Source organism: Podarcis filfolensis (genome assembly GCF_964270895.1).
Source record: "Podarcis filfolensis genome assembly, chromosome: 4".
Taxonomy (NCBI): Eukaryota; Metazoa; Chordata; class Lepidosauria; order Squamata; family Lacertidae; genus Podarcis; species Podarcis filfolensis.
Genome location: NC_139607.1, coordinates 81,638,556 through 81,651,801, shown reverse-complemented (window position 1 = coordinate 81,651,801; position 13,246 = coordinate 81,638,556). Strand labels below are relative to the sequence as shown.

Sequence of the window (13,246 nt, the reverse complement as noted above, 5' to 3'; positions counted from 1 at the left end):
ATTACCATACTGCACCTTTAAAAAAAAACATACTGATTTTGTAGAACTGATAAATAAAATTAAGAGTTGCATATACTTCACTTGACCGTTTGCAGGAGGTCTGGAGTTCAGCATGCTATATGGGGGATCTATCAGCCTGGTGCATTAGAAGTGTTTTGGACTACAGCTCTCATTAACTCCCAGTGAGCATGCAGATCACCCCCTCCTCAGCCCTTAAATTGATGGCTTGATAACCGGAAAATGGGTGGTCACCCTCCCATGTTAGTTGACATGCGTAGATTAACTGAGTGGGAGTGCACACATGCACATGTACATACACTGGTGGCCACACCCACTGCTGGCATGCAGCTCCCAGAGGTTTGGCCAAAGGTGAATGTCTGTGGTTGAGCCAAAAAAAGGTTACCCACCATGCCTTATAGAGAACCTTCGCCTATATACCCGCTCCTGGACTCTGAGAGCTTGGAGAAATGATCCATCAGCTTTCCACCTTTTAGGGAATAAGTTCTAATTATGCACAGGGCAGGTCATTCTCGGTAGTGCCAGTTAATCTGTAAAATAGGACTCACTAGATACGCTTGGCAGTCACCACAACACTGCCAATTTTGGCATTTCACTGGATGCTTTAAAACATTTTTAAAAAGCCAACCGGGAAGGCTTTTAGAGCAGGAGTTTCTTAAATGGTTTTACTGTTAACACTTTTTATTGCTGTATTTACTTGTGGCATACATGGTGGTGATTATCACATGTTTTTGTTTTTTGGGAGTAATTCTGATGGTGGGTTTTTTGCAGTTTAAACCTGATTGTGATCTTGAGGCATTAACATAAAACTGTGCTATGAATGTAGTAAATAGATTCTTGGTGTTACAAAATTGCTGTTGTCCTGAATGAATTATTGTGGTTGCAAACAATTGAACTTCCTGTATATCTAATACAGGTTTCACATGGACTCTGAAAAGATTACCTCCATGTTAGAAAACCTGGGGAATTTTTTCCCTGATACACCTAACATGTAAGTACTTCTGTTGTGGTGTTAGCTTTCCTATATATATAAAAATCGCACCTGCAGGTTTATCAATTTTCTCAGCATTCATCATTGTGCGTCATCTGGTACTTCAGTAATATGGGATATTTTTTATTTGGAAATGTGCTGGGGTAGAAACTAAGCAGTTTACCTAGAAACAATACAGAAATAAACTGGAGAGTAGTGCTTAAATAGTTCTGAGGTTCTGATCATGAATAGGATTTTTGATAGCTTGGATATAATCAGAAAACCTTATGAGTTTTGTAGTCATGAGTGATACTTAAAAATTGCTGAGTTGCTATGTAGTGTGCAAAAATAATTAAAAGCCTAGGACTTGCTTACTAATAAGCATGTTTTAGGATGCTGTTTTTCCAAGGTTGTGTACAAGTAATATCTATGCATTAAAAAAACCAAAAAACAGTAAGTAATAATATACAGCAAATCAAAATGATACCTTTTACTAGTCATTTAGTAGTAGATAGCCCTGTGATGGTGGGGAAGACATCCTAGCTGGAGCAGGCTATAGAAACTTACACATGCCAACAAGTAGTTCTTAAGATATAACCTAATATCTGGAAAATTTAAACCTCTTTCTGATTCTAGCAGCTGCATTCTCTTTCTGATTCTAGCTGCATTCTCTTTCTGATTCTAGCTGCATTCTAGCAGCTGGAGCAGGGTGGTGAGTTATCCCACATAAAACTTCTAAAATGTCCCATTAATATATTGAAAATACACTTTGGGAACGAAGTATTTTTAATATCCGTGGAACAGTATTCATCTTAACCCAGAATACTAATAAGCAATGCTTGTCTTTCCAAATCACTGGAAATCATATTTTTTCATCCAATTTAAATTCATTTTAATCATGAGAAATATCTCACAGAATCCAAATAACCTCTGGGTACGAACAAAATGAGCAGTCAGCACATGAAGTAGCATTCATTCAGATTCATTCAGTAATTGTATACCCTGAAATTCTACCCAAACTATTAATTATTTTTATTAATTTCAGTGATGATGATGATGATGATGATGATGATGATGTAGTTTCAGGTCTCAACACATGCAAAACTAGTTTAAATTCTTTTGGTTCATGAACAAAACTGTAAATATCCCTTTTCTATCTGACTGCACATGCCAACAGTTCCAGCATCAATATAGAAAAAGGGCGGCCCTATCTTGTACTCCTCTCCAAACCTAATGGATCTGAAATATTAATGGGTGTTACATGTGCATCTTGAAACCCTATAGGCACTTTATTATTTCTACGGAGTGTTTGCTCTTCCATGTTAGTGATGGCTACTGTTTAAGAGATGTTTTCTGAACAATTTGTCAACCTAGGTGCAGTTTTGAAGGCAGCCTTCTAAAACTGAGCAATATGGAAGAGGAATTCAGAACTGATGCTCCATCTCATATAAGTGTAAACCTTGAACCGCTTGTTGAAGACATTGGCACAGTTGCTCTTCTGCCAGAATCTGATGCACGTCTTGAAGGAAATTATACCCACCTCCAAGAAATGACTCCTCCATTCACTCAGAAATGCATTTCTGCTTTACCTCAGACAGCATCCACTCCAGATGTCATAATTGAAGAAATCATTGAAGATGATCAAGAAAGTGAGTAGAACTTTCCAACCGGTTGCCAGAGTTGTGTGGCTAATTCCCTTTGTTTTTAAAACAATATTCTTACAAGTACATAGCAACCTGCTCTTGATGCATTGTTTTTCTTACATAGGCTGCAGCTGGAAGGGATCTACCAATCAATCAATACTTTATTAATGAAATCAGTTATTACATAATTTCTTTCATTAATAAAGTATTGATCAATTAAGTGAAGAAGCATATTTTAAAGGCATGTTTGCACATTCATTGGTGTGTTCAAATCATTTCTCAGAAATGAGCACCAAATCATTTCAGAATGTGCATGTCACCCTTTCTGTAACAATACAAACTTATTAATTTGTACTGTCTCAAAATGTTGTTTTTCAGTAGTGTGCATAAATGTTCCCTGTGATCTTCCTTCACTGTTACATTACCTTTTTTACCCACTCTGTACCACACAGATGCTCCAGAATTAGTTTTTGTCAGCAGTGTTCTAAATCCTTGCCACTTCTACGTTCGAAAAGTTTCACAGAAGAAAGCAGCTGTTCGTTTGGAAAAAACTCTGAGGCAATTCTGCAGTCATAAAAGGTCCTATCCTAATGACATTTTGGAACTAGGTAACAAAACTTCTCAAATCTTTTGACTAATAATGTTTATATAATTTCAGAGTTTTGTTTTTTTATTCCAGTGAGGGGGATATATATTGTGGGTTTTACTAAGTAACCTTTTAATATTGTAGAGTAGAGGTCTGCAGTCATTTTGGACCCAGGAACTCATTTGGAAATTAGTCTCTTGAGGATACCACCAAAAAACGGCTGCTGTGATAGACTGCCTAACCTTAAATGTTCCTCTCAGTGAGAATATTTTGCAACAAATTGTGTACTGAAACTTATTTCAGGTTCAAGAATCTATGTTAAAAGCAAGGAACATGGAATATGGTGTCGTGGAAAAATCATTGAACTGATGCCGTTGCAGAAGACATACGAGCTAAAGCCCCGTGGTCCAACAAAGTGCAAAATTTGTGATATAGCAATGATGAAAATATTCCTTGTGGACTTTGGGCATATCGAAGCTTTGATTATTTCAAGGTATGCTTTTTTGCCTTTATTTGCCACATGGCGGTTTTGCCATATTGCTTTCTAGTGGCAATGTATAAGGTGCACCAATTTCTAGTGATGAAAAGGAGAGTGGATTTAAAGCCTCATTACCATTTCATTTGTTCATTGCCTTATGCAGGAGAATCTCAAGACAACCTGCTGTAAAAACAATCTTCATAAGGCAGAAATGAACAAGAATAAGAGTGCATAATTTGCTCAGTTAATTGCTAAATAGTGTTTAGGCATTAAATATAAAAAAATCACAAGCTAGCTATCTCTTAACTGCATGTGGTGATGTGAATTTTGCATGTAGGTCCTCCGTGAACATGTGATTCTTCTACATCCATTCATGGTAGATGGATTATGTAATCTGGGTCTGTGCATAGAATCCGGTTCTTCCTCCCCCACCCAATTATTGATTAAAATATTTTAACTAGGGCCAGACCACCATAAAGCCAGGCATAGGGGAATTTAAAAATAGACCTTCCTGCCTTCTTCACGTAGGCCCCAGTTCATATTCCAGATTGGGTGGTCCCATGCCTGTCAGTTTGCCATGCACAAATGATATCATGGTTTCTGCTTGTTTAGGGGACATGTATGCAGAACTACATTGGTGTGTAATGAGAGAAAATTGCAAATCCCCACCCCAGTGACTCCAGGATGAGTTCATTGGCTTCCCTTGGTTCTGACATTTCCAAATTGTTTTTAACTTCACGTACAACGTACTGCAGTAGACTTAACCTAGGGGTTATCAGTTGTATGAGCCACCCAACAGCTTGATTATTTTGCACATGGAAAACCTCGGGTTCAATTCCTGAACATCTCGAGGGTTATTACAGAGCTCTGTCCCATCATCTGATCCATTTAACTGAAGAGCCATTGTCAGAGTAGATTATAGTTGGAGCTGGTCTAAAACAACTTATTATAAAACTATCTTAATTAGAGCAGATAGGAAATATTTTGCTGATTTTCTATTTGTGATCTCTTTTGAATAATACAGTTCAGTTGTTCCCAGTAAAGCATCTCTTAAACAGAAAACTTTTTAGACTTAAAAAATCTGCCTATTGATGTTGAAGCATTTTATTCCAAGCTTATATTGAGAAATAATATTTGTTATCTTCTCTTTCTGCCATCAAGCATACCAAATAACATTGGAATTAATCCAGAACATATCACTCTAGAATATATAGTGACTGAAGACTTTTGCTTGGTTGTGAAGAAACCTGACATACATATAGAGGCACAACTTAGTGGTATAAATCATTTAGCACTACAGTGCTCCCTGAAGGACATTGTTCCCAAAGATTCAGTAAGTAAGAACTATATTGTCTGGACTTCTGCATTCTTAGATAAGTTAGATAATATCTTTTTTTAAGAAACAATTGAATGTTCATATTCTGACTTTTCCTGATTGAGATGGCTTTCCCTTCCTTTGTAATGAAATAATTCTTGTATTGTACTCAATAAAGATAATAACCTAATATGCCTAACTTTTTAGAACAGTGGTCAGCAAACCTTTTCAGCAGGGGGCCGGTCCACTGTCCCTCAGACCTTGTGGTGGGCCAGACTATATTTTGGGGAGGGGGAAATGAACAAATTCCTATGCCCCACAAATAACCCTAAGATGCATTTTAAATAAAAGGGCACATTCTACTCATGTAAAAACACGCTGATTCCCAGACCGTCCACAGGCTGGATTTAGAAGGCGATTGGGCGGGATCCGGCCCCCGGGCCTCAGTTTGCCTACCCATGTTTTAGAAGATTCAACCTGTCTTCTACACAGATCATTCCTATTTGTGATTGCACAGAATACCCATTCAAAGAACAGTTATGTGTAAACATTGCTAGTTCAATTTGGAAAAAATTAATTGGTGTTGTATGGTGTCTGAATTATTATTTTAAAAGTCTTCGTGTGTTTGTAGTGTGGTTAAGTCCTGAGTTTTGTTACATATTGGGTATTTAGTAGTTCTTGGTACTGTACTTAAATCCTAAAGTCTGCAGGTGGATAGGATTCTGAACTTCTCTCTCCCCCTGCAATAGGCTGAAGGTTGGAGCAGAAAAGCAAGGACAGAATTTTTGAAAATGGTAAAAAACAAAGCTGTTCTAATGAAAGTCTTCAGAGAAGAGGATGGTGTGCTTATTGTTGATCTAATGAAACCGCCAGCAAACAAAATAAGTAGTGACATGCCTGTATCTCTCAGAGATGCTTTAGTTTTTATGGACTTGGCAAGGTATATGTAATACAAAGCATTTCAGGGTTAGAGATAAAATAGGGTTATTTTTTAAAATGTACTTAATTAAAACTAATTCTTCTAATTTTAGAATGTTGTATTATTTTATTGTCGTTAATCGCCCTGAGCCCGGCTTCGGCTGGGGAGGGCAGGATATAAATAAAAATTTATTATTATTTATTATTGCAATCATGAAACACACTTTAGGTGAGTATGATTATGTGTTGGGGGAGGTTATGTCTGCTATAAAGACTAGATTAAGATGATAGCATCTTATTTTTCTCTGCTGCTGGCATGGTTAAGCTACAAATGCTTAATTACTAAAATTCTAGATTGTTCTTTCCAGTTGGGCTTTCAGCCACTTTATTTTTCACATTCAAACTGAATACTAAAGCCGTTCAGGAGCTAAGGTACGACTGTATTCCTTTATAACAGAGAGCAAGAATTGGCCACAAATTGACTAAAGCCCGCTAACTGTTAAATACCACTAACCTAAATATTATTTTTTTTAAGATTTGGTGTAGTGAGGGTGAGAATGGAGAATCATAGAATTGTGGTACTGGAAGGGACCTAAAGTCAGTTTTCGCCATTTTTCCATCATCCTGTTTCCCTTAATCTGTTCAGTTTATTTCCCCACCTTCCAGAGTGGATAAATGTCTTACGATTCAATTTTTTATTTTAAAATGCAAATGCTATGTTTTTCTTAAGATACAGTAATATGAAATCTGGATATAAGCATGTTAGCCCCATAGTTTATATCTTTAAACTGATCAGTGCCTCTACCAGAGACATGGAATTGAAGGAGGCGTCTCTGTGTAAGTGAAGAATCAATCTAATCCTTCCCGATATCTGCATATCCTACTCTACCTGCCAAATAATGGCATTTCATTTCCATCTCATGAAATAAACTGCTTGGGCTTGCCCAGTAGCTTTCAGACCTTGTTCCTACTTACTGGTCATGGGCATTTTGTTTTTGTTTGCTGATTTGTTCTTGTGGGGCTGCAATTGGGCGAAGGCAGAGTAAAGCAGAAAAGGGCAACACTAGAAAGTCAGGAAAGAGGAAACTATCGGCTATGCGTGTTCCTATATTGTCATACTTCGCCTGCAGTCTTACACACAAATACCGTATTTTTCCATCTATAAGACGCCCCCATGTACAAGACGACTTCTATTTTTTAACCCAAAATTAAGAAAATGCACTATGCACTATCCATGTATAAGACGACCTCTTATTTTAAACTTCAAAAATTTAGGAAAAAATAGTCTTATACAAGGGGAAATACAGTATGTCTTGCGCCTTCTCAAATGTGTTTCAAATGCAAGTCATTAAATTGGTTCTGTGGAATTCAGTGGAAGCCAGTCCTTTTTTTCAAGGGGTGCTCAAGGGTACACAGTATCAGCACCTCTTTTTTTGTTTTGTTAAAAAATGTGGCACTTACTGTAACAACTTCATCGTGAGTACTGGCACCTATTTTTCTAGAAAAAGGCAGTGGTGGGGGCCATAGAAAACTTCCTCTTGTGGCTGACTTCAGCAGTTCATTCTAGATTCTTACTTTACTAGGTTTCGTGCTGAAGTTTCTGATCAACCTGAAAACATTGAATTCCTGCAGTACTGGTCACCTGCGATACCAGAGGAAAATACAGAAGTCACCATTGTTGTTAGTTATATTACTAGCCCAGGTGATTTCTACATTCAGCTAGTAAGTATTATTCAGTATATTTAATTTTTGTGTTGACATTATTGAAAAATGCTTCCTGAGATTTGGTATGATATGATGTGATTTGTTATTAATTTTGTTATTAATTGGAATATTATTAATGGAAAATTGATAAAAATTATTTTACAAAAAGCAAAGAAATGCTTCCTGAAATGCTTTACACTTTCTATTTTGGAACATAAAAAGGTAAGTTTATTGCTGGAAATTGGGAGTAGTATGTTTTTCAAGTTACCATTTCAGATGTATAAAATACACTAATAGATCTTTTTCTAGTGCTTGTTTTATATACAGATCACTCGGAACTGCAGAGTTTTGAGAAATTAAAAGATAAAGTGCGAGACTGGCTTCATTATTATCAAATAAGAGAGGCCTATAATTTGGACAAAAAAATTGGCTTCCAGGTGGAAAAATCAAAATTGGAAACAAAATTGTTAGACCCCAAAACTAAGATACTTTCAAGAATGTATAACTTGCTGTTGAAATGGAATACGCAGGACGAAACGGTTAAATCTGCTATGATTAAATGGGCACAAGATATTGGTCACAACATTATGTTTGCTGACTGGGAACAGTTGTGGACCACCGGTATGAAATTTACGGCATGTAATGCCTTAAGAGAGAATATTATGAAAATGATTTACAGGTGGTACATGACCCCAGTCAAGCTTGCGAAAATTTATCATTTGCCCGATAATAAATGTTGGAAATGTAAAGAAAATGAAGGTACATTCTTTCACCTTTGGTGGACGTGCCCAAAGATTAAGGCTTTCTGGGAGATGATCTATAATGAAATGAAAAAGGTATTTAAATATACCTTCCTGAAGAAACCAGAGGCCTTTCTCCTGGGTATAGTCGGCCAATTGGTGCCAAAGAAGGATAGAACTTTCTTTATGTATGCAACAACAGCAGCAAGAATACTTATTGCAAAGTATTGGAAGACACAAGAGCTACCCACCCTGGAAGTGTGGCAGATGAAGGTGATGGATTATATGGAATTGGCGGAAATGACTGGCAGAATCCGTGACCTGGGAGAAGAGTTGGTGGAAGAAGACTGGAAGAAATTTAAAGACTATCTTCAGAAACATTGTAAAATTAATGAATCTTAAAATGATGTTGGACTGAAAATAAGTGGCATTAGCAACAAAGTTAATAAGAATATGCAAAAATGAATTGACAAATGGATGAAAATATAGAGTTATAATATGTTAAGATATAGAGTTAAGATAAACGAAAGAGGGTAAGGATTTGCTGACTTGATTATTTAAATGGGAATACAAAAAGGGGAGGTGTGAGGAGGCCAAGGAAATAAGATAACAAGTTAGGGTTACAAAAATGGATTTGTTTTTATTTTCCTTTTCTTACTTTATGTATTTTTCTATGTTTCTTTTATTGTATTTCTTTCTTTTTATATGATCTTTTAAATTCATATCTTTGTAAAACTCCAATAAATATCTTTTTATTTATATATATATATATATATATATATATATATATATATATATATATACACACACACACACACACACACATCACTCGGAACCTAAATGGGGATTATGTTCCAAGGACATGAAGCCACAGTTGCCTTAGGAACTTACCCCTGCACAAGTAATCTTCCTTTCCGGAGCCAGCACGCTAAAGGAATCTTAACCACCACCACCACCACCACCACCCTGAAGCAAGGCAGATACTTTTTTAGCTCTCTGCCTTGCTTTTATTGGGCTCTGAGAGGTTCTCATGAGATGTTATGGGGCTGATGAGCCCATGCGAGATCCTCCCAAAGCCCAGTTAGCAAGGCAGAGAGCTTAAAAACTGTTGCCGTGCCAGAAAAACTCGGCATGGAAAGAGCTTAAGAGCTCTCCGCCTTGCATGCGATTAATTTGCAATGTCAGCTGAGCAAGTCTCCCATATCAGCTGCCTTTTCTCAGCTATCTGGTAGGCATCTTCACGCACCAGTCTGGCTTCAGTGTGTCATGTGCCACTTTCGCCAATTTCTTCAGCAGATGTAAAATCGAGTACTTTAGGTACAGAGTGCATCAGTTTGACTTTCTGTGTGATGTAATATTTAGTAAGAGTATGTTGGCTACAATCCATAGTGATTAATACTGTTTCCGTTGTGTTAGGTAGAAGAAGGTCCAGAATTTGCAGCTTTTCTGAGCAAAGTTGAGGAAGTATATAAAAATGACAGCAGAGTTGGCTTGGAAATTCTCTGTCCAGTCCAGGGTCAACCATGCATAGCAAAATTCGAAGAGGATGGAGTTTGGTACAGGGCACAGGTTGTTGGTAAGTAACTGTAGTATTAGGTTAGAGGACTTTTGTTTTGATTCCCTCCCCCCATCAAATCACCTTGATATTTTCAACACACCTATTTAATTCCTTTTCTGTTTTAAATGAATGCTGGTTTTTCCCATTTCATTCTCCCACTGTGATTTCTTTTTCTTACGTCCAAGTAATACACCCATCTTTCCTACAATGAAGCAGGGTTTAATAGCCACATGGCTCGACTTTTCTAGTTTGTGCTAAACCGTAGGCAGGTTGAAGTTGCAGCCAAAACAGGCAAACGATGGTTCACAGTTGAGCTCCAAATGAGAATTTGAAACCCACTTCAAAATTTAGATTTTAATTCTGATCTGTGGGGCAAGTGTTAAACCATGGTTTGCCGTTTCTGATATGGGGTGCCGTAACTTGTTCATTAACATGCTACCGTTCTTAGTTTTTTAATATAACATATAAAACCATAGATTTTTTTATTGAAAAACAGGCTAATGAATTCTCCTGGTTTAATAATGTAAAAGAGCATCTGACTCTTATGTGTTGCTATTGCCATTATTAAAAATTGCCATGCATGCAGTATTTGATGGATGGTTTTGAAGGAAGTGATGTTGATTTCAAAGTTTGTGTGTGGAGCTTGGATAGCATTACATATATCTGCAGTAACATCGCTCTCCTTAATGCTGCACCTCAATCACCGAGGTACGGCTGGACTGAGACTGTTATTGTTGTAGGTGTACACAAATGTTTCCTATAAGTTTATAATGTCCACGTATCATTGATTCCTAACCGCATAATGTTTTCTAAAGGATTGCCAGGCCACCAAGAAGTTGAGGTCAAATATGTTGACTTTGGGAACACTGCTAAAATAAATGTGCAAGACATGCGTAAAATCAAAGATGAGTTTTTAGCTCTCCCAGCAAAGGTAAGTTAGAACTGCATCCCGCATGAGGTAAATCTAAATATGCAGAATGCCCTGTATTCCTGACAAAGCACCTTCTGCGCAGCTTGGAGTTCAGTTCCTAATGCTTGTGAATTATCTCCTCTGATAAAGTGTAATTCTGTGTCCACTAAATTCTAACAATATGATAAATGTAATAGATAGAAGTGAGCCGTGTGTCAAGCTTTTCTCTAAGAATCTATCTCCCCTCCAACACATGCAGAGCCAAAGAAATTTTCACACAAGTGCCATGTTTTAAGAGCGGGGCAAGTTGCTGTTGTGCGAAAGGTAGGCACCCTGGTGGCTCAGCAGTGGGTCCGAGAATACTTTGTGCTATAGCAAGAAAGTACAACAGGAGATGCATACTTAATTGTTGCCTAGATTAGAGATTGCTGGGAGCCCTGTGTAAGCACACCGAAATTTCACTAAAGGAACGATGGCATTGAAACTAAATAAACAAATTGGGCTATGTTTTATAATTTAGGCCATCAGGTGCAAGCTGGCCCATATCATACCAAATAAAGGAGCAAATGAATGGAGTAGTAAATCAAAGGACCGATTTGAAGAACTAATTCAAGATAAATGTATGCTCTGCTTTATTATTGGTAAGTATTCGCCTGTCTTGAGTAACTTACTCAGTATTTGAGAGCCAAATAGAGTTGCTGTCTCAAAAACCAAATCATCCATTCTGTGGACAGCAACTTGATAGGGACAGTGCCTCCCATCCAGCCTGTCAGGGAAATTCTCAATTTCTCCTTAATGTTATTAGGACTGCTTGCTGCTCTTGTCATCAGTGTAGGACTATTTCCCTTTCCCTACCTAATTGGATTAGCTGGGTGCTCAGCTATGTCCAGCCAGCAACACCGGGGCAGCTTATTCCCAACCCGATCAATGGTTTTCCAGTTGGTGACAAATGAGATAAAATTATTTGTAAGAATATGGAGCATTGGAAATATCAGACTTTCAGAACACTTTTTTAAAAAAATCCAGTTTTTTAATGCAGAGACTTAAATTATCTGTCACAGAAATACACAGGCACTACATTTTATTAAGTAATCTTCTCGAAGGAGCCCTCTGGTCTTAATAATTGGTTTTCTTTGTTTCTCACCTTTCTACGTAACTTTTTAAGGTAGCTTACAAAATGCAAAAGCAATTAAAAACCACAGTAGGTAAAAGCAATAAAATCCCCAACATAATGAAGTAAAATAAAATGGTTCGCAACTATGACCTTCATCCTGCTGCCTCCTTTCCCCAACACCCGTAGCTAATTTTTTTCCTTTGACATTTTGAACTTAAACCTCTTTCAACTACATCTAGAAAAATCTGAAGACAATATTCTGTCTGTTGAGCTCTATGAAAGTGTATGTGTGCCACCAAAGGCATCTTGGAGTGTTAACAGCCTCTTGGTTAAAGAAGGTCTGGCATCTTATATATTAAGGTGAGTGTGCTGCTTCATTAACTTCAACATGCTCGTAATATTTTTGCAACTTCTGAATTCGAGCAGCCTAATATTTCTCAGTGAAGTGTATGTAATGTCATCTCAGGTAGTGCTTAAATGGCTTGGCTTAGCGTTGTGTACAAACCTAGACTCACGATTTTGTCTCACTCCAAACAAACTGAATACTAAGCCAAGAAACAAACCTTGGTTCACAGCTCATGGTTCATTTTGGAGCAAGACAAATCACACCACAACCCCAAGTTTGTGCATAGCAAGGGTAGTGTGACCTTGTGGGGTTCCCCCCCCCCCTGTAAACCATCACTCTTGCTTGTTTACACTTGGCCATGGTTTGGCTTAATGTTAACATACCAACCAGGTCTTTGTTTAAAACTTGCTGGTCATGTTTTGTGGAGGGCATTTCTGCTTCTATTTGTCTGATACTGGCAGATGAAACAAAAAACTAAATAAAACCAAATTCTACAGTGACACCAAAATGATTACCGAATCACATCATGAAGTTTGGGATCCTACTCCAGAAGAACTATTCAAAGCTCATGGAGATAATTTACAGCCTGGGAATGAAGAGTCGATACAGTTTGAAGGTACAAAATTAGATTCCAGCAAAGAACTGCAAGTGCGAATTAGTCACGTTGTGTCCCCAAGCAAGTTCTACGTGCATTTGATGTCATCAGAACAGATTCTGAAAAGGTAAGTTCCTTTTCCCACTTGACCTGGGTCAGAGCACTTCATGCTTTTTGGTTCTTTTCATTTTTGACAATCGTTGTCGCTTAACTCTACATGTTCCACAGCTCCTGCAGGATGATGAAAATAGCCATTAAACTAAGAAAGGAGTCTTTGCTGCCAGTGTGCCAGGTTTTTTCCGTAAAATACCCCCTGAGGACCACAGAATTTCGTGTCATTCCCAGGATTGC

General features: G+C 37.6%; 1 protein-coding gene across 5 annotated transcripts in view; it reads left to right on the top strand.

Annotated features, from left to right (window-relative positions):
* RNF17 (ring finger protein 17) overlaps window positions 1-13,246 on the top strand; it is a 49,460-nt gene that overhangs the window by 15,400 nt on the left and 20,814 nt on the right. For all 5 annotated transcript variants that reach the window (XM_083608936.1, XM_083608934.1, XM_083608935.1 and 2 more), the window contains 12 exons: window positions 935-1,009; window positions 2,363-2,637; window positions 3,084-3,239; window positions 3,521-3,710; window positions 4,857-5,028; window positions 5,760-5,950; window positions 7,512-7,650; window positions 9,789-9,948; window positions 10,746-10,861; window positions 11,361-11,481; window positions 12,194-12,314; window positions 12,798-13,022. In XM_083608936.1, the coding sequence (XP_083465062.1) occupies window positions 935-1,009; window positions 2,363-2,637; window positions 3,084-3,239; window positions 3,521-3,710; window positions 4,857-5,028; window positions 5,760-5,950; window positions 7,512-7,650; window positions 9,789-9,948; window positions 10,746-10,861; window positions 11,361-11,481; window positions 12,194-12,314; window positions 12,798-13,022 (1,941 nt within the window). The remainder of the gene's footprint in view (window positions 1-934; window positions 1,010-2,362; window positions 2,638-3,083; window positions 3,240-3,520; window positions 3,711-4,856; window positions 5,029-5,759; window positions 5,951-7,511; window positions 7,651-9,788; window positions 9,949-10,745; window positions 10,862-11,360; window positions 11,482-12,193; window positions 12,315-12,797; window positions 13,023-13,246) is intronic.